The sequence below is a fragment of the Tenrec ecaudatus genome, chromosome 6, assembly GCF_050624435.1.
Source record: "Tenrec ecaudatus isolate mTenEca1 chromosome 6, mTenEca1.hap1, whole genome shotgun sequence".
In the NCBI taxonomy this organism is placed as follows: Eukaryota; Metazoa; Chordata; class Mammalia; order Afrosoricida; family Tenrecidae; genus Tenrec; species Tenrec ecaudatus.
In genome coordinates, this window is record NC_134535.1 from 68367870 (window position 1) to 68394754 (window position 26885).

The following is a 26885-nucleotide window of genomic DNA, read 5'->3' on the forward strand; positions in this document are numbered from 1 at the left end:
GACATAAACAAAATTTATGTACCTGGTAGACATTACACCACTCACCTGCCAGTGTGTGGTATTGCTGTGGTTTGCATGTTGCCGTGATGCTGGACACTATACCACTGGTATTTCAAGTTATCAGCCAGATCACCCTCGGTGACAGGTTTCAGCTAGCTCCCAGACTGCAGGAGCTGAAGAAAGACCTGGCGGTCTCCTTCTGAAAGAACGGGCAGTCAACAACGGGCAGAAAGAAGAGAAGCCCTCACACTGCAACACCCTCCAGATGTGGCTCAGGAAAAGCTGCCTCCTTGAAGCAGAGCCCATTGTAACAATGGGGATGGAATAAAGCTTGCAGGAGCTTCATCTGCTGGTGTGCCGCAACTCAGTGAAAAGAAACAGCTGAAAACCTCCATTAATAATCGGAACATGGAATGTATGAATCTAGGAAAATTGGAAGTCATCAAAAATGAAATGGAATGCATAAAGATTGGTCTCCTAGGCATTAGTGAGCTAAAATGGACCGGTAATGGCCATTTTCAATAAGGTAAACATATGACCTACTATGCCTGGAATGACAAATTGAAGAATGGCCTTGCTTTCAACTTGAAAAGTAACATTTCAAGATCTGTTCTCGGTGATAGGATAATATCCATACACCTAAAGCTTGATTGATTTATTCAGATTTTCTCACCAACCGCTAACACATGCCAAAGAGGAAGAAATTGAGGTGTTTGCCAGTGGCTTCTGTCTGAAATTGATCAAACGGGCCATCGACTTGAATGGATAATTACAAGTTATTCTAATGTGAATGTTGGAAACAAAGGAGGATTGGTAACTAGAAAATATGACCTTGCTGATTAAAAAAAAAACTACCCTGGAGATTGCATGATAAAATTTTGGAAGACCAATGACTTATTCATTACAAAAATATTTCCCCCCCACAAATAAGAACATACACATTGAAATCACCAGATTGGATACCCAGGGATCAAATTGATTACATCTGTGAGACAATGTGATAGAGAAGCTCAGTGTCATTAGCTCCAACAAAGCCAGGGGTGGACTGTAGAACAGGCCACTGGTTACTCATATGAAAATTCAAGTTGAAGCTGAAGAAAATGAAACACAAGAGCTAGAGGACAACTTTGAGAATAACAACGTGTCCTTGACACCTTGAACACTAATCACCGAACCCCAGGTAAGTTGTGGAATGACATCAAGGACGTCATACATGAAGAAAGCAAAGGGTCATTTAAGAGGAAAAAGAAGTCCAAAATGCATGCCAGAAGAGCCTCTGAAATTACTCTTGGATGTACGGTAGCTAAAGCACATGGAAGCTATGATAAAGTAAAAGAGCTGAATGCAAGGTTTCAAAGGGTGCCAATTGACAACAAAGCAACGTGTTTTAATGTGCAAAGAGTTAGAAGTAGAGAAGACAGAATCCCTATACCCACCCCACCCCCAAATTGATCATCATTCAGACGTTTCAGGAGGTAGCATATGACCCTGAAGGAAGAAGTCCAAGCTGCACTGAAAGCATTTGAGAAAAAAAGGACTCCAAGAGTTGATGGATTACCAATTGAATTGTTTCCATACTCTGATACAGTGCTGAGAAGGACTCAGTAGTCAATACCAAGGAACTTGGAAGACAGCTTCTGGCCAATTGCCTAGAAGATAGCCATGTTTTTGCCCATTCCAAAGAAAAGTCAACTAATAGAATATGGAAATTGTCAAGCAATAGCACTAATATCACATGGGAGTAAAATTTTGCCGAAGATCATTAATAAACGGTTGCAGTAGTATATTGACAGGGAACTACCAGAGATTCACGTCAGTTTGAGAAGAAATTTTGGAATAAGGGATATCATTGTGCATCTCAGATGGATCTGGACTGATAATAGAGAATACTAGATGTTTACCTGTGTTTTAATGACTATGCAAAAATATTCAATTGTGTGGGTCATAAGAAGTTATGGGTAACACTGCCAAGAATAGAAATGACAAGATGCTTAATTAAGTTCATGTGGGATCTGCACATGGATCAAGACCATCCTTCAAACAGAACAAGCTGATAGTGTGAAGTTTGAAACCAGGAACGTGGTGTGTTAGGGTTGTTTCCTTTCATCAGACATATTCAGTGCAATAAAACTGCCCTACATGAAGAAGAACACAACATCAGGCTTGAAGGAAAGCTCCTGGATAATTTGTGATGTGAAGATGCCACACCTTGCTCTGTGCAACTGAAGAGGACTTGGAAGCACTTGCTGGTGAAGATCAGTGACTACAACCTGGTAGTCAGGGCTCCACCTCAATGCCAAGAAGAGAGAAATGCTCACAACTGGACCAATAAGTAGCATTACGGTAAAGAGAGGAGGCTGAAATTCTCAAGGGTTTCATTTCCCTGGGACCCACAATCCTTGGCCACTGGAGCAGCAGTCGAGACTCAACCAGCATGTTGCATCAGGCTGCACGAGATCTTTTTAAGGTGTTCAGATGCAACATGTCACTTTGAGAACTAAGTTGTGCCCGACCCCACCCACGGTCTTTCCAGTGGCATCCTGTGCATTGAACGCTGGAAAGTGAATAAGGAAGACGCCAAAGAATTACTCTGGCCAACACACACTGTGGTCCTTCAGATGTTAGACGTGTTTCTGGGTTTAGTGGACTGGTTCCAAAAATGGTACCAGAGATACAGAACATATGCCATGCTTCACTCTGCTTGCCCGTAAGATACGAGAATATTTAACTCAGTGTTTGCTCGCCTATGATAAAGCACGTAGAGACTGGCTTTCTTTATTTTATGTTATACTAAACAGTTAGGCCAAGTTATTCTTCACAGGTTCTTTGATCCAAAGATATAATTGAGCAGTGGAAATTAAATGAATTTGGAATTGGCCCCAAGTATCACTTCACCTTTATTAAGAACTGAAGAGCAGGCAGTTCTAATTTATCTTAAAAGGGAGACGGAAATAAGAGTTACTGTACAACAAATAGGGAACCTTAATGGCATAGTGGGTTCTGTGATTGACTTCTAACCACAAGATCAGCTGTTCGAGCCCACCATCAGCTCTGGAAGAAAAAGATGAGACTTTCTGCTCCCATACACATGTCCAGCTTCAGAAACCCACAGGGGAATTTCCACTTTGCCCTCTAGGGTTGCTCTGAGACATAATTGACTGACTGGTAATGAGTTTGATACATAAATAGAAATTCAAATGTTCTAAACCCCAAATTGGACCTGTCAGAGTTCAAACTCCTTTATTAAAAGTAAAATGTTCCAGTTTTATTAGAAAGTGGTCCAATTTTACCACATGTACACAGAATTTTTTTTTTATAAAGAAGCTTGGAGTCAACCTCGTCGCTGAAACATTTAACATGAATTAACGTCTATATAGTCTAATGTGTTCTGGAATGTTAATTTCAAGGAAAAAATTTAGATCTTCAAAATACATTTCCAAATAGCTATGAAGTTTTACATGTTCGACACTGAATTGCTCTCATGCCTTCGATATATGTGCTTTTTCAATTTTCTTTTTTATTTTCTCGTCTTTTCAAGCTGTGTTCTGGCTTTGCAGGATCCAACTTACAGTCTCTGCAGAGAGTGCACAACTTCCTGTGCCAAAGAGAAAACCCACTGCTATCTAATCTATTCCAACTCATAGCGACCCTCCTAGGACGTAGAGGCACTGCCCGTTTGGGTTTCCAACCCTTTAATCTTTTCAAAGCTGCAGCATGACTACTGGTCCTCACCACTGACTTGATGGTGGGCAGCTCAATGCGTACCCAACTGGCCACCTTGGGTCCCCAAACAGCTTCCTTGGAATTCCCTTAACACCTAATGCTTTTTCAAATTTTCTTACCTCTTTTGTATTTTCCTATAATTAAATGGGTCTGAAGCATTCTCATATTTAAAAGTTGGATGATAAATGAATAAATTAATATAATAGCTGAAAATATAGCGGAACACCATATCTAAGAAACTAGAACTGATATGATCTCTAATGCATATTTCTGCATCAGCACCACAAATTACCCCACGAATGGGCCTAAAAGCCAAGACATCAAGGGGGGAAATTGTTTTGAGGCTGTTTTATTGATGCAATTGAATGATGATGCTGTCAGAGACGGGGGGCTGTACCGTGGCCTGCCAGAGAGCAAACAGCCCAGCTCTGGAAGAAGCACAGTGGAGGTGCTGCTTAGAAGTGAGGTTGACAAGACTTCCTCTCACGTATTTGGACATGCCATCAGCAGGGACCCGTCTCTGGAGAAGAACAGCTTGGTAAATTAGAGGCTGCTCTACCAGTGTCAGGGTAGCCAGCCCCTAACAAATCATCACAGGCCTGGCAGGTGCAATGGTACAGTTATAATACATCAAGATTGTAGTGAAGTCATAGAGAATAAGATAGGAGAGAGAATAAAATAGTCAGGCACATTTGATGGTAGCATGCTCGCCTCAGCCCAGCTGGATGGTCCACGTGGAGATCGGAGACCAGAGAGGAGCACGAGGGAGGAGGATTATCGCTAACAAAAGCTTATATAAACTTGGGGATGTACAAACCCGGATTACAGCCAGCGACCTACATCACAGGAAGAGAAAGGGTCATAGCAAAGGCCATACAGTAATGGGAGGGGAACGATCTAGGGGTGCATACACAATAGGAAGAGGAGGGATTGGAGGTACACATCTGATGGACGGATCTTAGATTCAAGATGAAGCGTGACACTGGTTATCCTTGAGCTGGAGACTAAATTTATTCTGCGCTTTCTATGGAAAGGAATCCACTGCCCTTAACAGCAGGGAGTGAGCCCCACCTATGGTGGGGCAAACAATAGTGTCTGATTGCTCTGGGTGGCTGAATGCCTACAGGGAGACTCTTTCTAAGCATCTGACCTCCCACCATGTGCTGGCAAGCAGCCTTTTAGGTTAGGCATATATCTGGGCGATATAAAGCTGGGGAAAAGTCTTTTAATCTCCCACAGTTCAACAAAAAGAAGACAACCCTCAATGAGATGAACTGACACACTGGCTGCAACAATTGGCTCAAACAGCGCCAGGCTGGGAAGGATGGCACAGGAGTTGGCAGGATTTGTTCTAGTATGTGTGTAGGGCTGCATGAGACGGAACCCATCGGACAACACCCAACAACCACGACCAGAGTCAAAAAGCACCAAGGCCTGTACAGAAAGTTACAAGTGGCTTTTCACTCACATGCCTTTCTTTCAACTCATTCAAGTGTGCAGCCAGGGGTCCAAGAGGTCGACTAGGACAAGGAGCTCAACTGAAAGCAATATCACTGTCCTCACTTCTGGTGATAGTACAAGCAAGAGACAAACACAAAGGTGCCAGGTGTCCCATGTTCCTTGGACAGGAAGGATGTTTCATATGGCATGAAGCTCAGTGTGGGGCGGGGAGGGGAGTTGGGGGATTCTCACTGCCGTGGAGTTCTGAACAAGATTCCCCTGATTCTATAAACCATGTGAGGGAAAAGGAAAAGGGTTAGGAATGAAGAGTCAGAGTCAGAATAGAAAATGGTATCTTAGTCAAGCTGCTTACCCCATAAAGAGGTCTCTGCCGACTCCCCTGGAAAGTGCTTCTGATGTGTAGCACCCCCACTTCATAAGGATAACGCCGAGGGAAGGCATCGCGTCTGAGAATAAGAGCCTTGGAAAAGCATTATTTAACATGGTTGGTTGCTGATGGACAGGTCACCAGTCCAATCCCATCAGCTGCTCTTTGGAAGAAAGATGTGGCAGTCTGCTTCCATAAAGACTGACTGCCTGTAGTAGTTACAGAATTTCAAGTCAACTTGATGAAAGAATGAAGAGGTGGAGTTTAGCATGTTGATTGGGTCACAGCCTCCTGATGTCTCCTTGTGGGCATGGCCTACTCATGAGGATTCTGGGAACTTCCTCTTTTTTCTCCTCGGAAGTGGACCACACTCTCCCTCTCTTTGCCTTCATCTTCCTATTGACAAGCCATGTGGCAAAGACCTGAGGACAGAGCCCTAGAGATGCGTCCACCACCATTGGATCCATAAGACTGCACCCATCGTCCTATGATCTTCCTGCATTCTGCATCATTGCATGTGACTGCGTGAGTCTGAAGAGTGATTTATGGACCATTATCAGACTTATGGGCTAGTATTGGACTTAAGGACTTGACTGGGTTGGGACATTTTCTTAACATACAATTACTCTTTGATATAAAGCCCTTTCTTATACACTTAATGAGTGTCTCTGGATTTGCTTCTCTAGTCTACCTAACACACAGCCTTTAGAACAGCGGTTCTCAACCTGTGGGTCAGGACCCCTTTGGGGGTTAAACAACCCTTTCGCAGGGGTCGCCCAATTCATAACAGTAGCAAAATGACAGTTCTGAAGTAGCAACGGACATAATTTTATGGTGGGGGGGGGGGTCACCACAACATGAGGAATTGTATTAAAGGATTGTGGCAGTAGGAAGGTTGAGAACCACTGCTTTAGAAGAAACCTTATGGGACAGTGTCTTGTAGTGTCATTCTGTTTGCAAATATGCAAACGTGCACAGCTGGCCTGGATGGCCCTGAGTCCTAAAGCACCTCTTCTTCCAAAGAGTGCACCAAGTCTGGTATGAAGGGCGCTGTTGTCCGGCACTTTGTGGTTGACCTGAAGAGTCACAGAGCATTCTAGCCCTGAGCTAGCCTCCTCATCCATATGATGAATCTTTATATGGGTCTGTATTTACACAAATGGCTTGTACCTTGCTTCTCTAATAATACATCATAGATAATTTTTTTAACGACTGCATACTATCTTACAATGTAGCAAGCAATCCACTTTATTCAGCCATTCCACTTGTAGTAGGAATTCAGACAATTTCCAGTGTTTACCACCACAAATAATGTTGAGTTGTGAATTCTTGTAGGTACAGCCTGTGCAATGATTTTTATTTCTTCAGAGTACATGTCCAAAGGTGGGATGGATGAACCATTGGATTACTGTTCTTCTGGCTAGATGCCTTCTAGTCAATACTGACTCACAGTGACCTGATGCACAACAGAATGAGTTACTACTCGGTCCTCTGCCATCCTCACAATTGTCATGTTTGAGACCATGGGCGCAGCCACTGTGTCAGTGCATCTCGTTGAGCTTCGTCCCATCCTCTTGGTCGCTGCCCCTCCACTTTACTAAGCGTGATGCCCTTCTCCAAGGACTGGTCTTTCCTGACAACTTGTCCAAGGTTCGTGAGATGAAGTCTTGCTATCCTTACCTCTAAAGAGCATTCTTGTACTTCTTCCAAGACAGGTTTGTTGGTCCTTTTGCAGTCCATGCTACTTTCAATATTCTTTACCACCACAGGATAGATAGTTTTCATTTTAATACCTTTAAAGTTATAATTCACATCCCCAGCTATTAAGATGGTCTTTTTTCCCTCTTACTCATTAAGAACTACTTTATATTATTTTTAATAGAAAGGTTTGCCAATCTGATGAGAAAATTGTTATTTTTTTAAACTCTTAAGTGTCTTAGCTTAACCTCCTAATATCCTAAACTAGAATGTTCTTTTATGAGGAGACTTTAGTAAGTTCATAGGAAAACTCACTATCTTTTTTGTTTGATTTTTGCTTTTCTGCCTTTTTAAAAAATTGGGTGAAGATTCACAGAGTAGCTCATCAGTTTCCCATTCAACAGTTCACCCACATGGTCTCTCATGTCATTCGATGCAGTCCCCTTGATGTAATATCTATCGCTTATCCCACTTCCTCACAATGTTGTGCTTCCATTCTGCCTCATTCCTGATCCTTCTGAAGTTTGTCCTTATGTAAATGCTACTCTTTTGATCTCAAATGGTTGATTACTCTAAGGTGTATGTTCCTTGTTAATCTTATTTCCTTTACAGTGGACTTATTGTTCGCCTGAAAACTGAGATGAGTGCAGACTCTATGCAACAGTGAGCCTGGCTTCTTTTATGATCTGAGATTTGTCCCACATTTTCTCCCCCTCGATCCAGGACCTTCGAATGTGATCCCTCTCAGAACAGTAGCCAGGGACAGACAGACTTTCCAGTCACAAGGTAGTGGGTGTTGTGATTTGCATAGTCCATTTGTCCATTGGACTAACTGTACCCATAGCCTTAGATTTTGATCACTCTTCTTCCCTACAGTCCAGCAGAGACCCTGGTCACTACTCACAAAAGAAAGATGCAGGACATTGTGAACTGTGTTATGCCAATTAACAACATTGGGGTCCTTGAATCTATGGCCCTAAGCTGCCAGGCCCTGTGACTCATTCCCTCAAAGTGTCCCTAGCTTAATGCCCTGTGTGCTCTACCACATTGACGGATAGGCAGCAAAGATATGCTCGTACAAATACCAGCTGTCAAACCTATATAACCATTGGCGAGTCTATTCCAGTATCTCCTCTTGTATGTCTATCCATGCATCTACTTGGTGGTGGTGGTGGTGGTGGTGGTGGTGGTGGTGGTGGTTAGGTGCCATTGCATCAGTTATAATGCATAGTGACCTTCTGTACAACAGAATGAGATATTGCCTGGTCCTGTACCAGCCTCACAATTGTTCTGTTTGAGTGCGTTTCAGCCACTGTGATAACCCCCCCCCCCCGCCCCAACAAGGATCTTCCTCTTTTTGATGGCCTTCTCCTTAGCCAAGCAGCATGTCCTTTTCCAGGGACTAATCTCTCCTGACAGTTCAAAATATGTGACACTGAGTCTGCCATCTTTACCTCCAAGGAGCATTCTAGCTATACTTCTTCCAAGACAAGGCCGTTTGTTCTCTGGGCGTCCGCGGTTCTTTCCATATGTGTCGCCGTCCCCATAATTCAAATGTGTCCATTCTTCTTCAGTCTTCCTTAATCAGTGTCCAACTTTCACGTGCGCATGAGGCCATTGACAATACTCTAGCTTGGGCCCAAGCTCTTCAGGCCTCAAAGTAACATCCTTGTCTTTCAACACTTGAAAGAGACCCTGTGCTACACATTGACCCAATGTAATGTGTTGTTTGACTGCTTGACTGCTGCTTCCAGGAACATAGATAGTGGATCCAAGCAAGACTAAATGTTTGACCACTTCAATCTTTGCTCATATTTATCATGACATGACCTCTTGGTCCAGTTGTGAGGACTCGAGTTTTATTTACATTGTCTGCCTGTTTATTTGTACCCTCTTTAGATAAATGTAGTTTTATTCAAATTCTGCCTCTGGTAATATTTGCAAGTCAAATTCAGAGCCAATGAGAGGAGATCAGGACATCACCTGGCATCCCTTGCTGCTCGTTGCTGCCCAGCACATATCAAGTTTTCTCCTGGGGGGAAAGCAGTTTGTGAGCCAGGAAGTGGAAGACCTAGGATAACGGAGAGTCACTCTGCAGATGATGCTCTGCGTGGCTGGCTGTTGAGGGTGAAGTTTGTCAGCTTTCTCTGCACTTCAGTTCCCCTTGGAACCTCGCCCTCGCACTGCCCTACACCCGAATAGAGACCAGCGCTCTACCAAACCGACCTCCAGATCAGAGGGGAGAGGGAGATCAACAAAGAGCCAAGGATTACACTGGAAGAGCATCACCTTTAAGGACAGGAAGAGGTGGCCATGAAGCATGCTGTCATTTTTAATCCACAGGGTCCTGAACAAAAGAAAAGTTTGGTTGTTCAAATGGAACTCAAGATTTTTTTTTTTTTGGCGTAAATGGATTTGGATGTAATTGTCTACTTAAGAAAATAATAAGTTAGGCATACCTCAACAGTGAATATTGAAATTGAATGCAGATAACGCATTTGTGAGAAAATAATGTGCACATGGAGATTCTGCTGACTCTGCCATGGTGTTCTCGTTCTCTCTCTCGCTCGCTCTCTCTCTCTCTCTCTCTCTCTCTCTCACACACACACACAGAGAGAGAGAGATGGGGGCTAGGGGAGGGGGCTGCCTATCATCTCCTTGTCTTTCCAGCCACTTTTCAGTGTTTTTCTGCCTTAACATCTTTTGGTGTGTGGATTTTCAGGCAATTATAAATAGTAATAATATTACTGAGCAAAGTCGTATTTCATGTCCTTGCTTCTAGATACTTCCTGTCACTCAAGTGCAGGTTTTCTTCAATCATCAAATCTCTTTATCAACAACAGTTATCTGCTTCCCTCATGACAGGGATAGGGCGCTGGAGATACAGAGACAATAACGTGGGCTCTACCCAGGAAGCATCACTCGGGTAGTTAGAGACACAGCCATCGGAGCCCACAATGACAGTGAGGGCTGGGAAGGTCATGGTACAGCTAGGCATACGAGATCATAGGATCACAGAGCTGGAGCATCAAAAGTGGGTCAGGAAGACAAAGGACAATATTCCCTTGAGAGCTGGGTCTTAGTAAAGAATAGATTGGTCAGAACAAAGGAAGAGGAAGCGTGAAGATAAATCTAGATGTATAGGTAAGGACGAGGAAAAGGAAAGGAGGAATGCTAGGAAGCCTTGACTGTCAAAGGAAAGGGTCTGACATCACAGCGCCTGGGTTTGGCACGTGGGTGTAAAAGAGAACAGAAGCAGGGCAGAGGAAACAGTGGACAGTGTGGAGCCATGCGGGAAAACTTCCAGTCAGAGAGATATTTGAGCCTAGGCACTGAGCATGTAGAAACACGTGCTGCTGGGGAGATGAACTGTACAGGACTTGGTACCTAAGTGGATGAATAGAGTAAAAAAGGAACAAGTTTCAGATGACTCTGGCTTCTGGGTTGGGTAACTTGGTAGAAAGTCATGTTCTTCCCTGAGTTTGGAAATGCTGGGAGAGGTCCGGTTTGGGAGTCTGGTAAGGCAAGGGTAATTAAGGTTGGGTCAGTGTAAGTATGAAATGGGTATTAATATCCAAGTGGAGATTCTGTGGACAGTTGACTATTTGAATCTAGACCATGGTAAAGATGTGTGGGCTGGAAAAGATGTTTGGGCCAGCACTAGGACATCCACAAAGGACCGTGTGACCTGTACAGTCAAACAGGGCCCCACTCTAAGAGGGCCCCGCTTTATTTAATGATCTGTTGTCACCATCTTGAAACTAGTAATAATTTTTGAGTCAGAGCCTGGAAGTTGAAGTTAGGAGACCATGTAGGAAATGGGAGAGAAAGTTAAGATTAGCTTTACACAAAATCTAGACAAGAAGGTTGCCTCTGGAATTTGTCGGATGTTGGCTTTCTCCTGGTTCTCAGTATCCTTCTGGCTGTTCTAACACTAGTCTCCAAACTAGGCCTTCCTGACACCCTGTCAAGTTTTCTGTTTCTCTATCCTGTCAACATCCCCACTCCCAAGGCCATTTGGTGTCACAGAGTTCACAAAGGCAGTGTTCTGTGTCTTACTGTGGTAAGTATGACTGGGGTCTTGGAAGCTCATCGACAGCCACTTAAGGTGTAAATATTGGGCCCAGAGGAAAGAGGAACGATGAAAATGAAACCTCCGTGGAAACAATTCAGTCTCCACAACCCTGAGACCAGAAGAACTAGATGGTGCCCAGCTGCCACTGCCAGCTGCTCTACACAGGCTCACACTGGAAGGTCCTGGAGGGAGAGAGGGAGAGAAAAATGTAGCAAACAGCTCAAAACCATAGCAAATACCAGGCTGATTAGTTGGCTAGTGATGGGGGCTGGGGGGAACGGGACTCTTAAGATTCTGGCCCTTAGGCGTCCTTCAAGTCTGGAACTAAACTCAAACCTATTTAAGATAAAAAGGCAGCACTTAAGGGCAGAGGGTTAGAAAAGGAGGAGGAAGGGACCCAGGAAACACTGGGAGGACGTGGGAGAAGGACGGCACAGTAAGGGGACTGCGGTGGACGCATTGAACCAGATGTGTAGAAAGTACTGAACGTAGAACTGGTGATCTGCCCTGTAACTCTCCACCTAAATCACAATAGTGTTGCAGGAAAACGAGAGAACTCCCTGACAGTTCTCGCTGATCATTAGGACAAAAGCACTTTGAACTCAGACACCAGTTTGTGGTTGATGGATGTCATCTTGGGGTGGCTACCTTGTCAAAGTGGCTCTGGGTCTGTAAGACGGAGTCTTCGACGCGCTGTGTTAGGTAGCATCATAGAGAAGTGAACGGTGTTTGAAGCGAGTTATCACCGTAAGAGGCGTCCTCTTTCTAAAAGCCACCTCCCCCAGCTTGTAGTTTCTCAGTTTCTACTAATTGTTTTTCTCTTAGACCCATAAATTCTCTAACCCCTCTCCAAGCTTGTTTAGTCATCTTTTCCCCTGCCCCTCTCCCCTCTGCCGGTTTCTAGGGCAGCAGCAACTGGGGCCCAGGTGGCGAGGGCTGGGGGGCGGGTCATGACAGCTGCAGCCATTTAAGGGGCTTGTTTATAAATCAGGACCTGCCTCTGTGGTAGGGGGGGGATGCCCCCAGGGGGCTTCTGGGCCTAAAGAAGGCAGTAAAGGATGAGAGCCAAGTAGCCATTGGCCCAGGGTTGAGCACGCATGGGTATTTCCCATGTTTGTGGACCTTTCCAGCGAAATGTGTCAGGCCCACAAGTCTCCGGCTTTCAGGTGCAAGAGAGCTGTTGGGCTCAGATGGAATGCAATTCCCCAAGCTACTTCCATTTGTCGTAGAAATGGCAACATTCTGCCACAACCGATCAATAGCTGGAAAGTGGCTGTCAGGAACTATCAGAAACCAGAAGGTCTGAGAAGAGGAGACACCACTGGGAATAGGCCTAGGGAAGAATGCTCCGCAGTTATTGATCCTGCAGCCTCGCCTTTAGGCATCTGCTTTGGGGAAACGCTGTCCTTTCGAAAGTCTTCCACATCTGCAGCCGCTCTTGGGCACAATTCTGGAGTGTGTATGAGTTTCCCAAGCCTGGCTTTTCCTGGGCACCGTATATTACCCTAGAAAAGCCGAAATCTAGGCCAGTCGGTCTCTGATTGCACATGACTGTACAAGATCACCTTGATCTATGCATTGCTACTATGCAGAAGCAGATTCCAGTACAGTTAAGGCGGGCCCGGCCCTGAGATTAAGCCTGGCAGTGAGGTTGCTTTGGTAGCAAGCGCCCAGGGAGGGGCAGGCTGCTGTGCCGGTCCACAGGTACATTGAGTTTACACGTGTACAGCTCCACTGACCTGCCAGTCACTAGGCACGTGTGACTATTTGAATTTAAAGTTAAAACTAAACGAGCTTAAAAATGCACTTCACGCGCTGGACGCAGCTCAAGGGCATGATGGTCAGGTCTGGCTATTGAAGTTGTGGTTGTTTGGTGCAGAGTAGACTTCAGCTCATAGTGGCCCGTGGGAAAAAGTAGAACGGCCCCAAGGGTATTCTAAGCTGCAGCCCTAACTCCAAAGGGAGCAGATCGCCAGTCTGGGGAAGGCTCATCCCACCGCCTTTCTCGTTAGCAGCCATCACTTCACTGTTGTGCCCCAGGCTCCTTCCCATCTGGCTGTCGTTCATATTAGGTTCTGCCCAGTTGGTTCCAATCCGTCCCTATGTACAACACAGCAATGCACAGCCAAGGCCTGCGCCATCCTCACAGTTGTTCTGTTTGATCCCGCTGCTGCAGCCACGGAGTCCATCTGCGTCCCTGAGGCACTTCCTCTTTTTACTAACATGTCCAAAATATGCCATCCTCACTGCTGAGGAGCCTCCTGGCTGCACCTCCTCGGAGCCAGATCTCACAGCTGGCTGGTGCTGCCATGTTGAAGAGCACACGGGAGAAGCATTCTCATCAGCAGAGGGCTCTGTTCCATCGCACCAGGCTAGGGTGAGCCTCTGGTGCATCATTCATGCATTCATGCATCCATGTATTCACCAAGCAGTTATTTTGTGCCAGGCCCTCTGCTCAGCCCTGTGATGGTCAGGCTGAGCTGACCGAGCACATAAACATGCAGTAAGTAGAATGTGATGTGCTGAAGGTAGAAATGCCTACACCAGAGTGAGACAGAGTCTTGGTAGTGCGGTGTTTAAGCACTCAGGTCGTAGCTGGGATCAGTCACTACCCCAGGAAAGGAGGTCTGGCTCTCTTCCAGTAAAGACCAGAACCTAGGAAGCCCTATGGGGCAGTTCTGCTCTGTCCTACAGGCTCGCCAGGCACCAAACCCAACTAGACCCCACACACCACCGCCACCATGGTAAGCGAGGCAGGACTGATCACGTGGAATTCTTCTTTGCAGGTTGGAGAAGTGCCTCTGGGGCATTTCCTGTGTCGTCTGAACCAAGCCTTGGTTCTCACAGAATCGGGGTACTAACGGACTGACTGATGATGATGTCTTTTCCCCGTTTCAGGGCCATAATCATCAGAAGTGGAGAAATCATCCCCATGTCTTCAGAATTCACCCCTGAGACCGAGCGCCAGCGGCTTCAGTACCTGGTAAGAGCCCCCTAAGTTTAGCAGCAGGGAGTGGTGTCCAAGCTGTGTTGGAAGAACCCGTTGCTGTTGACACGGAGCAGGGTCGCAGCAGTAAACGACATGTGGCACTAACTCCCCCTACACACCTTCTGGATCGCACATCCTGGCTCCGGGCGTGACGACAACACACTCCACCTCCGTGAGTTTATTATTGCGGCGGAGCCTCTCCCATCTGTGACCAATGGAAGCCCTGCTGTGCTCTCCTTCTTTGACTGGTTTGAGATTTACAATGTGAAGTGGGGTTGTCAAGACGATAGATAGCGGGTTTCCTGGCACCTACTCGCTGGAGCTTAACCAGAGGGGGTGCTCATGAAGCCCATCGTGAGAAGGGGGGTTTGCTAGGCAAGGTGGCTCCTGAGTTCCGCTGATACCCGCTCTCATGTGCAGATATGAGCTATGAAGAGGCCCTTTGGGAGAAACAGAGGCGTCAGAAAACCTGTCTCTGCCCTGAAAATAAATTCTTGATATAGAACCTCTTCCTCGAGATGAAATTATGGAAGGATCATAGGAGAACTAAGCCAGCCCTGGTAATTCAGAGCTTAAAGAACCGGCGGCTAATCCAGAAGTCAGTGGTTCAAACCCAGTAGCCGCTCTGTGGGACAAAGCTGTGGCAGTCTGCTTCCATCAAGATCCCTGCCTCGGGAACCCGATGGGCAGTTCGGCTCTGTCCTGTAGGGTCACTAGAAGTCAGCATCGACTTGGCAGCAGTGGGTTTCCTTTTTGTTCGTTTCTTTTGTTCTGTTTGCTTGTAGAGTTGTTTGATTTTGCAGATCTTGAGAACCTGATGCTTCATTTGCAGATTTGAGTTTTTGGGGGAAGAGATTGACTTTCTTAACCCCATATTTCAGAGGCGGGGCCTTCGCTTAGGATCTCGGTTAAAAATGGCTTGGATTGTCATCATCGGTCTATCTGTGGGCGTGCTTGGGAAGTACCCGTGAGTAGTTCTGTGGGTGGGACTTTGTGTGTGTGTGTGCCGACGGGCTTCCTTCTTCGGCAATGTGAGAGAGAGAGGGGACTTCATGCTCTTAGGGACGAGTGTCTGTGTGAGTGCACAGGTCAGCGTTTCATTCCTTTGGCTGGTTCCGAAAGTCGCTGGGCAATTTCCTCTCCTTTTCCTCTTTTTTCCCTTGTCTGTATTTTTGCTTGACTTTGCAACCAATCTTCGTCGCATCTAGTGGGTATCTGGTGCAGACGACAGCAAACATCCCAAACTAACGTCATGATAGTGCTTTGAATGTTTCTCCACTGTTTCACCTGCTGCTGTGTTCAAACCAGCCAATGAACTTGAAGCCACTCACAGGGAACCCAGACTGCAGCTCTCCTCACCTGCCCTTGGCAGCCTAGACAGCTGGAAAGCAAGCCTTCACTCCAGGACCAGCTCTGTTTCACAGCAGTTGGGTGGCTTTGCGGACATTGCTCAGCTTCTTGAGCAAAGGAGAGTGAGGACACGGGGTTATCCAGAGCCTTTGCTTTACCAAGGTTCTTCCACACAGAGTTCCAGGCAGCTGGCTTCCCTGCCACCATCTTCCATAGCACACCAAAGGGATCTTACCACAGACCTAATCACTGCCTTTGCCTCCACAACTTACAGACCAAAGGAAACGATTGGTGGCGGATCGAGTATCAGAGTCCCTGGCCACAGCACCATCTTAGTCTCTCCCACCACTGTCACCAGGTATCCCGTGCTCCCAGCACAAGCGCTTCCGTCCATTTACAGGATGCACCGTGACCTCAGCCCCATGCAGGCCTCTGGAAATATGCTTTGCCCATGTGGCCGTTCTCTCTCTTCTCTGTCAGGAGCGCTTATCCCATGAGACCTCTGCACAAATGTCGCCCTCCTTCCTGCGGCCATACCCCTGCCCTTATCTGTCCTCACACAGCACTGTGCAGTTGCCCAGAAGATGGCTCCGTGCCAGGCATTACATTGCTGCTCAGCATTTCTGTCTCCCTCTTCAGACTGAGGTCAGGGGACAGGCTCTTGACCTTGATCACTTCACGGTGCCAGTGCCTTGCACCAGTGCCCTACACGGCAGCTGGTATGTATCCAAGTTCATTGACTGAGCGAAAGCAAATGCCAAGGTCATTATTGACTTCTAGATCATTGCCCTATCGTTTTCCCCCGTCCACCTTCCCTCAAACCTGGCCACCTCTGCCTCCACCCTGTCCTGCTGCATCAACTCCTGCCCCCCGGTGAAGTATTCCCTGCCCCCTTCTAGAGGCAATGAGGAACAGCAGGCTAACAGTTTTCATTTCTTGTTCTGAAATTATACCATACTTCAAAGTTATTATACAAAGTTATTCCTAAAAAATTGTTTTTAAGCATACAAAGAGCTTGAAAGGTTCCTTTTTTCGGAGGGCGGGGAATGCTCAAAGTTGTCAGATTGCTGACTATCCGGTGCTGTGTTTGGGGGTGGGTTCTCAGTGGCGCTAGCAGTCTGCAAGGGACCCCTAACCAGAAGGTTGGCGGTTGAGTCTACCCAGGGGAGCTGCCCCATTCTGTAAGCTTGTAACCATTGAAAATGCTCTGGAGCCCAGTTCTCCTCGGTCACAAACGAGGCCGTCGCCAACTGTGGTCTTGTCGAAAGTTAGAATGACATGCTTCTGGCTTCCACTTTCAGCTTTGTCTGACAGCTACATGCATGCCAGGAGTCTAGGAATGCACACACCAAAATCAGAAAGGCCCGCGGTCAAAGATCAGTACCAACCGACGGCAACGTATTTGAGCACGTCAGGAGGGTCATAGGGTAGCATTGTCTCGTGGTGAACTCTTTCTGGTAAAGTATCTGAGAGATGTAGGAGGTTTGTACATAAAATCTTGAAAACACTCCCCCCCCCCCCCCCCGGGAGAGAACAGGACTGTGAGGTGGGCTTCTCTCAGCTGTGGGACCTCAAGCCCTGCAGGGGGTCAGGGGGTGTTTCTGCGCCTTCTTGTGAAATGAACACTCCCTGGAGATATTCCTAACATGCCTGGGATTGTGAATGAAAGGTCGGCCTGTGGTGCTGCAGGAAGCTGGCTTGCTTGGCTTTTTTAATGGGCCTAATCCTCCCATGGACGTCTTTCTGAAACCTACATTCCCTTGAACTCACTGGTAAGCACTGCAGCGCCGACACACCTTCTTCAGCAGCCCTCTCCCCTGCCCGACCTAAATGAGGTAGCAGCCCTGGGAAGACAGCCAGTCTTTTTTTTTTTCAGTCAAATCAACATGTGCTTTTGTGGTATGTGGAGAAACAGGACGGAATCGTGGAAGCTTCTCCGTTCCTAGCCTCTTGCTTTGCACTCATGTCTGCGGGGCTGTCTGACAGGTAGAAATGGTGAGTGGCTTTCTCGGGGGTCACAGGATGATCAGAACCCTGTGTGCACGAATCACGGCGGGCCAAGTTGAAGGCGAATGTTCATGGTCGGCCCAGGCGCTGGCATCTGGGGCTTGGGGAACTGGAAGCAGAGTACAAGATGATGGATGCGGTGACACGTCCATTTGGTTGGGTCTCAGAGGCTCTCTCATGCGGCTCTGTGCATAATGAGGTCTGTTTCCTGGTTCTCGGCATGGTGATTCATGGCGCCCACTGCAAGGTTTGACACCTTCTCCCAGGACGTGGCCGCTGTGTGGTGAGCGAGTGGGTGGGAGAGCAGTCAGGGAGTGGAGCTAATGAGGCTCCAGCCATGAGGCTCCGGCCTTCTTCTGGCACTGTGTTGTTGTTTCCAGAGTGATGGAAGTGAGATCTTTAAAGCGGTCTGCCAAGAGAGGAGGTTCCGGTGGAGGGGGGCATGGCTCAGATAGGAGGGCCGAGTTTCTGGTGGCACAGTTGACTGCTCTGAACCTGCGACCTGGAGGAAGCATGGTCTCTGCCGGTGCTTCAGGTGACAGCCAGGCATGCATCTCCCTCAGGGGACCTCGGTAGCCCTGAGGTGTGCGAATGACGGCTTCTCCTCTAGTCTCCCTAGACATATTTACAAACTCTGATTTGATTACGTGGAGATGTGCTGAGATCATTAAACCTGGACATAAGGTACGCCTGCCCTTGCAGGATCATCCAAGTTGGCAGCTGTTTTTCATCAAGGGCATCTCAAGGAAGCTTTGAACTCGGGGTTTCAAGTACGCCTCAGACCACGCAAGTGCAACCTTCTCTGAGAGGTGGTTCCTTGAGGTGTCCTTGGAATGTCCCCAGCCTTCCGCACCAAGGCTGGTTCCCTTTGCTTGCCGTTTCCCTGCTGCTGGGCTTTGGAAAGGTTTCACGTGAGCCGTGTTGTGCCTCTTGGCTCTCTGGGATTTTTCATGCTCAGGAGTTAACTCCAGAAATGTATTTCTTACGCCCCAACCTGCTTGCTTTTAACATGGGAGGTTGGGATCCGGGAGGGTCGAGTGTACTTGGGAGTAAAAATGACTGACTCCTCTCCTGGGCACCCCACTTAACCTCGAGAGGTGCTTGTTAAGCCCAGGTGGCCTGGCTCCAGCCGCAAAGGCAGTTCCACCATCACTCCACTTGGCTCCTTACAGGAAGGGGTGACTGCACATGGAAAAGCCCCTCCGATGCCACCTCCCTCCTGGCTTAATCCCATTGTGTAAAACCACGCCAACATTGCACATTTCTACTTCTAAAATCCATCGGCCTGAAGAAGCAAGTGTGATGTTTCCCAAGCTTGCTCTGGATGCGCAAGGCGCACAAATCTCGCAAAAACATCCAAAGATCTTTAGCACTTGACACTTACACTGGTTACAGTCTCAGAGACCCACAGGGGCAGTTCTGCCCTCTCCTATCAGGTTGCTATGAGTCTGTAGTACTGTGAGTGCTACGCCATTGAACTACTAGTTCACGCAGTCGTTCGCATGAGGATTAATGAGTCAATGCACGCTTAAAGGCTGAGAGCCCTGCTGAGCACAGAGACAGAATAAAATCTTAACTATGCATTTGAAGAATTTTTTTATGGCCATCTTGTCAGGAGACTGACTTCAGGGGCCTTTTATGACACCTCTAAATTCTCACTTTGCATATGCAAAGAGATCAAAGAACTGCAGGCATAGCCTTTTTTGCTGACTTGACTTGCTCGGTCTTCAAATGAATGCCTTTTTGCTTGAGGAGGAAAGCATTAGGTGAATGAAATATGGAAATCTGTGATGTGTATGTAGGTGGCTCTCTCTTACCCCCTATTCTATCCTGGAATGTGGCAGAGTTGACCAATGCAGGTCCTTCTCTGTAAGTCCTATTTGCATACCGGTGTCCCTGTGGCTTGTCATCGGATGTAAATTTTACCATGCTAGACTTATTGGAGTGACATGCTACTTCTCTCTGGTGGGTCAGTGTGGTCGGTCTCCTGAGAAATTTAAATGCGAACTCTTCTTGAGAGCCACAAAGACTGACCTGAATTTGTCAACATTCAATTCAGTAATGACTTATTTGCACAAGCTTGTTTCTTGTCACTTTGAGATCTCTAAGAACAAATTAGGACAGAAAGCATTCTTTATGAAAGGATCTAACCATATACATTGAGATCACAGCCATTTCCTGCTTTTTTCAAAAACAAACCAAAGGAATATATTCCTGCACTGTACATCAAACCATGCATATTGGCTCTGGAAGAGCCGGTTCATCCACTAACTGTTAGCTATCACCAGTGACGTGGCCAAAATTATTCATTTCATTTTCTTTGTGACCTTAGACTACTATCCTGATAAGTCATCTTGAAATATAATGCTTCCAATCATCTCTCATAGAATCTGATGAGATTTTTTCCCCAGTAAAGACCAAAAGTCAAAGAGATTACTCGTTTTTTTAAAGATTTGTGGTAAACACTGAAAATCCGTGTTTTGTAAAATTCCTTTCAAATGACACATATTTTAAAAATTAATTTTACAAGTTGCAGGGGCTTTACACAGTATTTATTTTCTGTCATGACATCTGCCATCTTATTTAAAATATGAGCATTTCTAACCTTCTGTATTTTGCGGATGGGAGTGAAATCGGAACTACTTTGGAAAGAGTTGAGGGAGTCACTGTCAAAGCTGATCATATTATGACACAGCAGTTCCACTGCTAAGTGACATGTCCTCAATAGAAAGGTACATATATGCACACATGCAAAAGTCTGGAATGCCCACAGCTACACTGATTGTAACAGCCCAGACTGGAAATGCTCCAAATACCCATCAGGCTTTGGGGGTTGTGAAGTGTTTAGTCAGTCCCAACCCATAACAACCCAGTGCCCGTCAAAACAAAACACTGCCTAGCCTTGTGCCACCGCATAGCCATTGCCATGTTTAAACTCACTGTTGCAGCCACTGACTGGGTCAGTACAGCCCACTGAGGGCTTTTTTGCTGACTCTCTGCCTTGCCTCGCGTGATTTCCTTCCCCGGGAGTGGGCCCCCGATGCTGTATCTAAAGCACACGAGACAAAGGTCACCACATTTGCTTCCAGGGGACACTGTGGCCGTGCTTATCCCAGCACAGATGCGTTGATTCTTCTGGCAGAGCCTGATACAGCCCATATTACTCACCTGTATTCAAAGGCATCGACTCTTTTCTGATCTTCCTTATGAAATGTCCCCTTTAACGTTTAAGTGAGAATATTGACAGTACCATGACTTGGGTCAGGCACACCTTAGTCTTCAACGTGATGTTTTTGCTTTTTAAAACTCCAAGGAGATCTTTTGCAGATTTGTCCAATTCAATGCGTCATTTGATTCCCTGTTGCTTCCGTAAGCATCAATGGTGGATACAAGTAAAAGGAAATATTTGACACCTTCAATATTTTCTTAATTTATCATGAGGTTGCTTATTGCTCTTATTTGAAAGTTTTGTTTTCTTGATATTGAGATGCTTTGCACATTGAAGATTGCAGTCTTTGTTCTTCATCCGTAAGTACTTCAAGTTCTCCTCACTTTCATCAAACAAAGTTGTATCATCTGTGCATTACAATTCCTCCAATCCTGATGCCACACTCATTTTTTTATAGTCCAGCCTCTCAGATGATTTGCTTGGCATACAGATTGTACAGGTATGGTGAGAGACTACAGCCCTGAGCATACCTATTTTAAGTTATGCAGTATCCCCTGGAGTGAACAATTGCCTCTTGGTCTATGTGCAGATTCCACAATAACTCAAAGAAATGTTCTGGAATTTCTGTTCTTTGCAGTGTTATCCATAAGTTGTTATGATCCATCTAGTCAGATGTCTTTGCATAGTCGGTGTGTTAGACAGGGTTCTCTAGAGAAACAAAACCAGAATGCTAATAATTTTATATCTATTTATACAGATAGATATAACATAAATAAACAATTAAATTATAAAGCAATACAAATGACTCAGTGCAACTCACTCCCATGAGACAGTTGTGAGACACTGGCAGTCCTTCAAGTCTTGAGGGCCGCCGGGTAGTCCTCTGTACAGCAATCCAGGCTATCCGGGCACAGGCAGCAAACAGCAAGGCAGGTCACCACCAGTCAGCCAGATGACAGGGTCTGACAGTCCCCAGCTCAAGAGATACAAATTTCAATGGTCTGGCAAAGCAAGTCTTGAAGGAACCTCAAATTACAGTGACACAGTCCACGGGTTAGGTGTCCCACAGGTAGTGTAGCTTGCAAATTGAGGCAGCCGCACACTGGCCCGATGGTCAAAGAGCAAGAAACAAAGGTGAGGCTCCCTGAGCCATTTATCTCTCTGCCCTTCAATTAATCCCACATGTGTTTATCAGCCAGGTTAGCACAATAAACTAACTGCTTCAGTTGGTGAAAAGCAGCTAGGCATCTTCCTGGTATTCTTGCTTTCAGCCAAAATCCATCCGATGTCAGCCATGATGTCCCTTTGCACATCCTTCTAAATCCTGCTTGAGTTTCCGGCAGTTCCTTGTCATTGAATTGCTGCAACTACTTTGAATGATCGTCAGCAAAATTTTACTTCCCATGTGATAATGATGTTCAATAATTTACACATTCTGGGGGATCACCTTTCTTAGGAATGGGTACAAATATGGATCGATTCCAGTTGATTGGTTAAGTAACTGTCTTCCAAATATCTTGACCTAGGTGAATAAGCACATTCAGTGTTGCTATATCCCTTTGTTGAGAGGTTTCCACTGTTATTTCATCAGTATCCGGTGCCTCGTTTTTCGCCAATATCTTCCATGCAGCTTGCATGTCTTCCTTCAGTGCCCTTGGGCCTCGATCATGTGCCGTCTCCTAAAGTGGGTGGGTGTCACGCATTTCTTTTTGTTAGTGACTCCGCGTGCTTTCCAGCTTCCTTGGATGCTTGCTGGTGGTGCAGTGGGTGATGGTTGGCTGCTAATTAGAGGGCAGCAGTTCAAACACACCATTGTTTCTGAGGGAGGGGAAAAAAAAGCAGCTTCTGCTCCCATAAAGATGTATAAGCTCAGAAATTCTGCTCAGTCCAAAGGATTGATATGAGTCAGAATTAACTCAATCCCTCAGTACCTCAATCCAATGCTTGGATTTTTTTTGCCAGTTCTTTGAACTTGAGTCCTGCCAAGCACCTTTTTCTCTCTTGCACACTTCAGTGAAATAATGTCTTCTCAAGTCACCCTTTGAAATCTTCTGTTTAGCTCTTTTGCTTTCTAGTTTCCTCCCCTGACTTTGACTGGTCGACATCTAGAGTAAGTTTCGGTGTCTTACGATATCCATTTTGGTCTTTTCTTCCTTCTTTTTAATGATCTTTTGCTTCATATGTATCTTTTATGTCATTCGTGTTTATTATCAACTCTGTTCTTGAGCTGGTCCCTAAGTTCACGTGGCACATGCACAAAGCCGTCACTTGGCCCTTATGGACTTGTATGAATTTTCTTCAGCTTCAGTTTGAATTTGTATGTGAGCAATTGATGTTGTTTTCATTAGGCCACTGGCATTGTTCTGACTGATATTGAATTTATCCATCATCTTTCCACACGTGGTTAGCTTGATTTCTGTGTGTTTCATCCAGCAAACTCCATGTGTCCGATCACCACTTACATTGTTGGAAAAGGGGCCCTTCAGTGGTTGTCACTGTTGTTAGGTTATGTCAAATTGGTTCCAACTTATCGTGACCCCGCTGTACACAACAGAACAAAACACTGCCCAGTGGTTCGCCATCGTCAACATTGTTGGGTTGGAGCCCCATTGTGGCAGCCAGTGCGTCAATCCATTTTGTTGAGGGCCTTCCTCTGCTGCACCAACTATGGTGTCCTTTTCCAGCGTCTGGTCACTCCTGACAACGTGCCCAAAGCACGTGAGATGAAGTCTCATCATCCTTGTCTCTAAGGAAGACTCTGGCTATTCTTCTGCCAAGACAGATCGGTTTGCTCTTTTGGCACTCCCTGGTACTTTCAGTGTTCTTCACCAGCACCATAATTCAGATATATGGATCCTTCTTTTGGCCTTCCTTATTCAGTGTCCAACTGTCACATGCATAGGAGGTGATTGAAACACAATGCCAGAAATCACGTGGTTGGATTTTGCAAGACCGATAACCTATTCACCTCCGAGGTGATTGAAAATAGGATATGAATAAGTCGTTGGTCTTGCAAAATTCAATCACGTGATTTCTGGCATTGTTTCCACCACCAAGGCTACATTTTCCAACATCTGAACTATCTTTATTTCCAACTTGTGCGTTCCAACCACCAGCAATTATCACTGTATCTTGACTTCATGTTTGATCAAATTCAGACTTCAGAAATTGGTAAAAATCGTATTTCCTAATTTTTGGCAGTAGGAGTTGATGTGTAAACTCTCCCAGTGACTATTAATACTAGAATGACTGGGTGAAGACAGACAAAATATTGAACACCCAATTTGTAGAAGGTTAGGGAGGACAGTGGGAGCCCAAAACCCAACTATAAAATATCTAGTCCGATGAAGCTTCTGGCAGATCCCCTCTAGCCAAAGGCAAGAGTCTCAAACAGCTTTACTATCAGAAAGAGACCATTATAAACTTGATTGTGCTGGATTGAACTTGGTTTGTGCTCAGCTGACCTCCCTCATGACCCATCCTGAATTTGTTCTAGAAAATTATATCTTGCTTGTTCCATGGCAAAAATTCCTTCCCTGGCTTTTCAAATGTTGATGGTGGTCTTTTCTTTCTTACTCATTTTTGTATTTTTTATCTTTATATTATTATTATTTTATCCTTGCCACTTAAAAAAAGAAAGCAAGAAAGACAAGATATTCATACTACACCCCATTTTGACTGACTGGACTCTTGGATTAAGGATCTGAGACAAGGTACAGCATGAAGTCTGGGGCGCTGTGAGGCACAGACATGGAAAGAGGAGGTACACTACAGAGGACCAACCAATAACAGAAGATCCGCCGGAAAGCCAGCCTATCATGGGAGGGCTGCTGTTAGCAGACTCTAAGGCCTGGCTTTATGTTTTGCCCTTTAGACCAGTTAAGGACCCTTTGGACTTCTTTTCCAAAGTATCCCCTTCAATAAACTTTCTCCTTCTATTAAAAAAAAGAGGAGAATGGCATACTTACAGTACATCCCTGAGAATAAGCCGTAACTACACACGGCTCAACCTCACAGGTGTCACTGCGACTCCATGTGAAGGACAGACACAAGTGAAAGCCAGCTAAAGAGCAGGTGCGATGTTAGCTTCTAGAACAGCAGTTCTCAACCTGGGGGCCGAACGACCCTTCCACGGGGGTCACCGATTCATAACAGTAGCAAAATGGCAGTGATGAAGTAGCAAGGAAAACAATGTTATGGTGGGGGACCACCACAACATGAAGAACTGTATGAAAGGGTCGCGGCGTTTGGAAGGTTGAGAACCGCTGTTTTAGAAGAACAGCCGTGACTGAATAAAATCTTAAGGGTGAATTCCAGGGTGCTGGTAATACTCTTTTTATTGATCTAGGTGCTCATTCGTTGTTTGTATTCCATGTGTGGGAGGAACAATGTAAACATGTTCTATTTACCGATGTGCATCCTTCATACCTGTTGCCCATCTGTCAGTGTGTCATGTGCTGGTTCCTGTCATGCTGGAAGCTAGGCCACCAGGATTTTGAGTCCCAGCAGGTCACCCGGGCTGGATGGGTCTCCAGAAGCTTTCAAACCTGGATCGACTGTGAGGGAAGACCTGGCAATTCGGTTAGCCAGTGCAGCCCCCGTGGATCCCAATAGAACCCTGTCCAACAGGGCTCCCTCGGTCACTAGAGGAGGACATCCATTTAGTGAAGTGGAAGGCCAAGGGGACCCTTGGTGAGGTGGATTAACGCAGTAGCCATAATGTCGGGCCTAGACGTGCTGATGGTCAAAAGGACATCGCAGGACTGTGTGGTGTTTTGTTCTGTAGACTCAGTGGCAACCACCAACAGCAATCTTCCATGTACTTGTCAATTGTCCTTGGCAGGAGGGGGTACCCTTGGAGCCCAAAGTGACACAGGACCAGTTTCTTGGGAGGCTACCCTCCTCCCTCCTCCCTTCTCCCCTGACAACAATTCCAAAAGCAACACCGTCCTCTTGCTTCCCAATTCTACTCTTGACTCTTGTTGCATTCTCTCCAGTTGCCGGACCAACTCTTAGACCCTTTTTAAATTCTTACCCGCCTTTTTGTCTCTGAGCTCGCCCTGTAAGCCTTCCTGGGTCTATTTGCCTAGCCTGCCAGCTTAAACAGAGATGCTTTGCTTTTTAGAATTCTTGGAATCATGTGCCCCGAAGTCTTGGCACCTGCGGGAGCTCAACTGATGCCTGCCAGCATTCCTTTGACTGAGTACCCCCAAATCTGAGGCAGACTCCTCGTTGGTTGACACCCCCACCCCCACGCTGACCACAAGGCAGAAGAAATGTTATTAAAAGGAGGACGAAAATGGGGAAGCATTTTGTGTTGCGTAGCAGGCAATTGTTAGTAACCTCAACACCCACTGTATCGGTTTCTGCCGGAGGCCTGCCGCTTCCACTCCCACTGGAGCTCAAGCCTTCTCGCCCCCCCCACCCCCACCCCGTTTGCTCTCACTCTCTGCGCTCTCGGCTCCTAGTGGCAGACACCCTGCTTTGCCCAGGAACACAGTGCTCTCCACTGCACCCAGGAATGAGAAGGGCCTGAGTTGTAGGTCTCCGTCTCCAGCTGCTCTAGTGAGAAGCTGGCTGGAAGACTCCAGAGGACCTTTTTTTTTCCTTTCTTTTTTTTTAAAGTTTATCCTTTATGGTATGCCTCAACTCTTGACTGTTTCTTCACAGTGGAATGCTCTTCCTCATTCCACCTCACAGGAAGCTTTTTCTACCCTTGACCAGAGAGAAATAGAATTCAAAGTGAGAGTCCCAATCCAGTCCGGTCACTCCTTGACACAATAGGAAATGACGGCATCCTTTCACAAAAGAAAGATGTTCCTCTTTTTCCTGGCCAGATTCCACCATGTATGAATGGTGGCTCTCATCAGCTCCCCAGAGTGCTAAGTGACAAAGCTGTGTCCTACCATCTTTGTAGCAAGTCCACACAAACACCAGAATCAGGAAGGCTCTTGGCCACCGGTTTTGTTTTACCCAGGCAGGGGTGTCGGCAAGCTCTTCCCCCAGGTAACATTGCTGGCCCATCCATGAACTCGGTGTGTACTAC

General features: G+C 46.2%; 1 protein-coding gene across 1 annotated transcript in view; it reads left to right on the forward strand.

Annotated features, from left to right (window-relative positions):
• The window catches only part of PPM1H (protein phosphatase, Mg2+/Mn2+ dependent 1H), a 207571-nt gene that overhangs the window by 92568 nt on the left and 88118 nt on the right, over positions 1-26885 (forward strand). The window contains exon 4 of the mRNA XM_075552793.1: positions 14223-14307. Within this exon, the coding sequence (XP_075408908.1) occupies positions 14223-14307 (85 nt within the window). The remainder of the gene's footprint in view (positions 1-14222; positions 14308-26885) is intronic.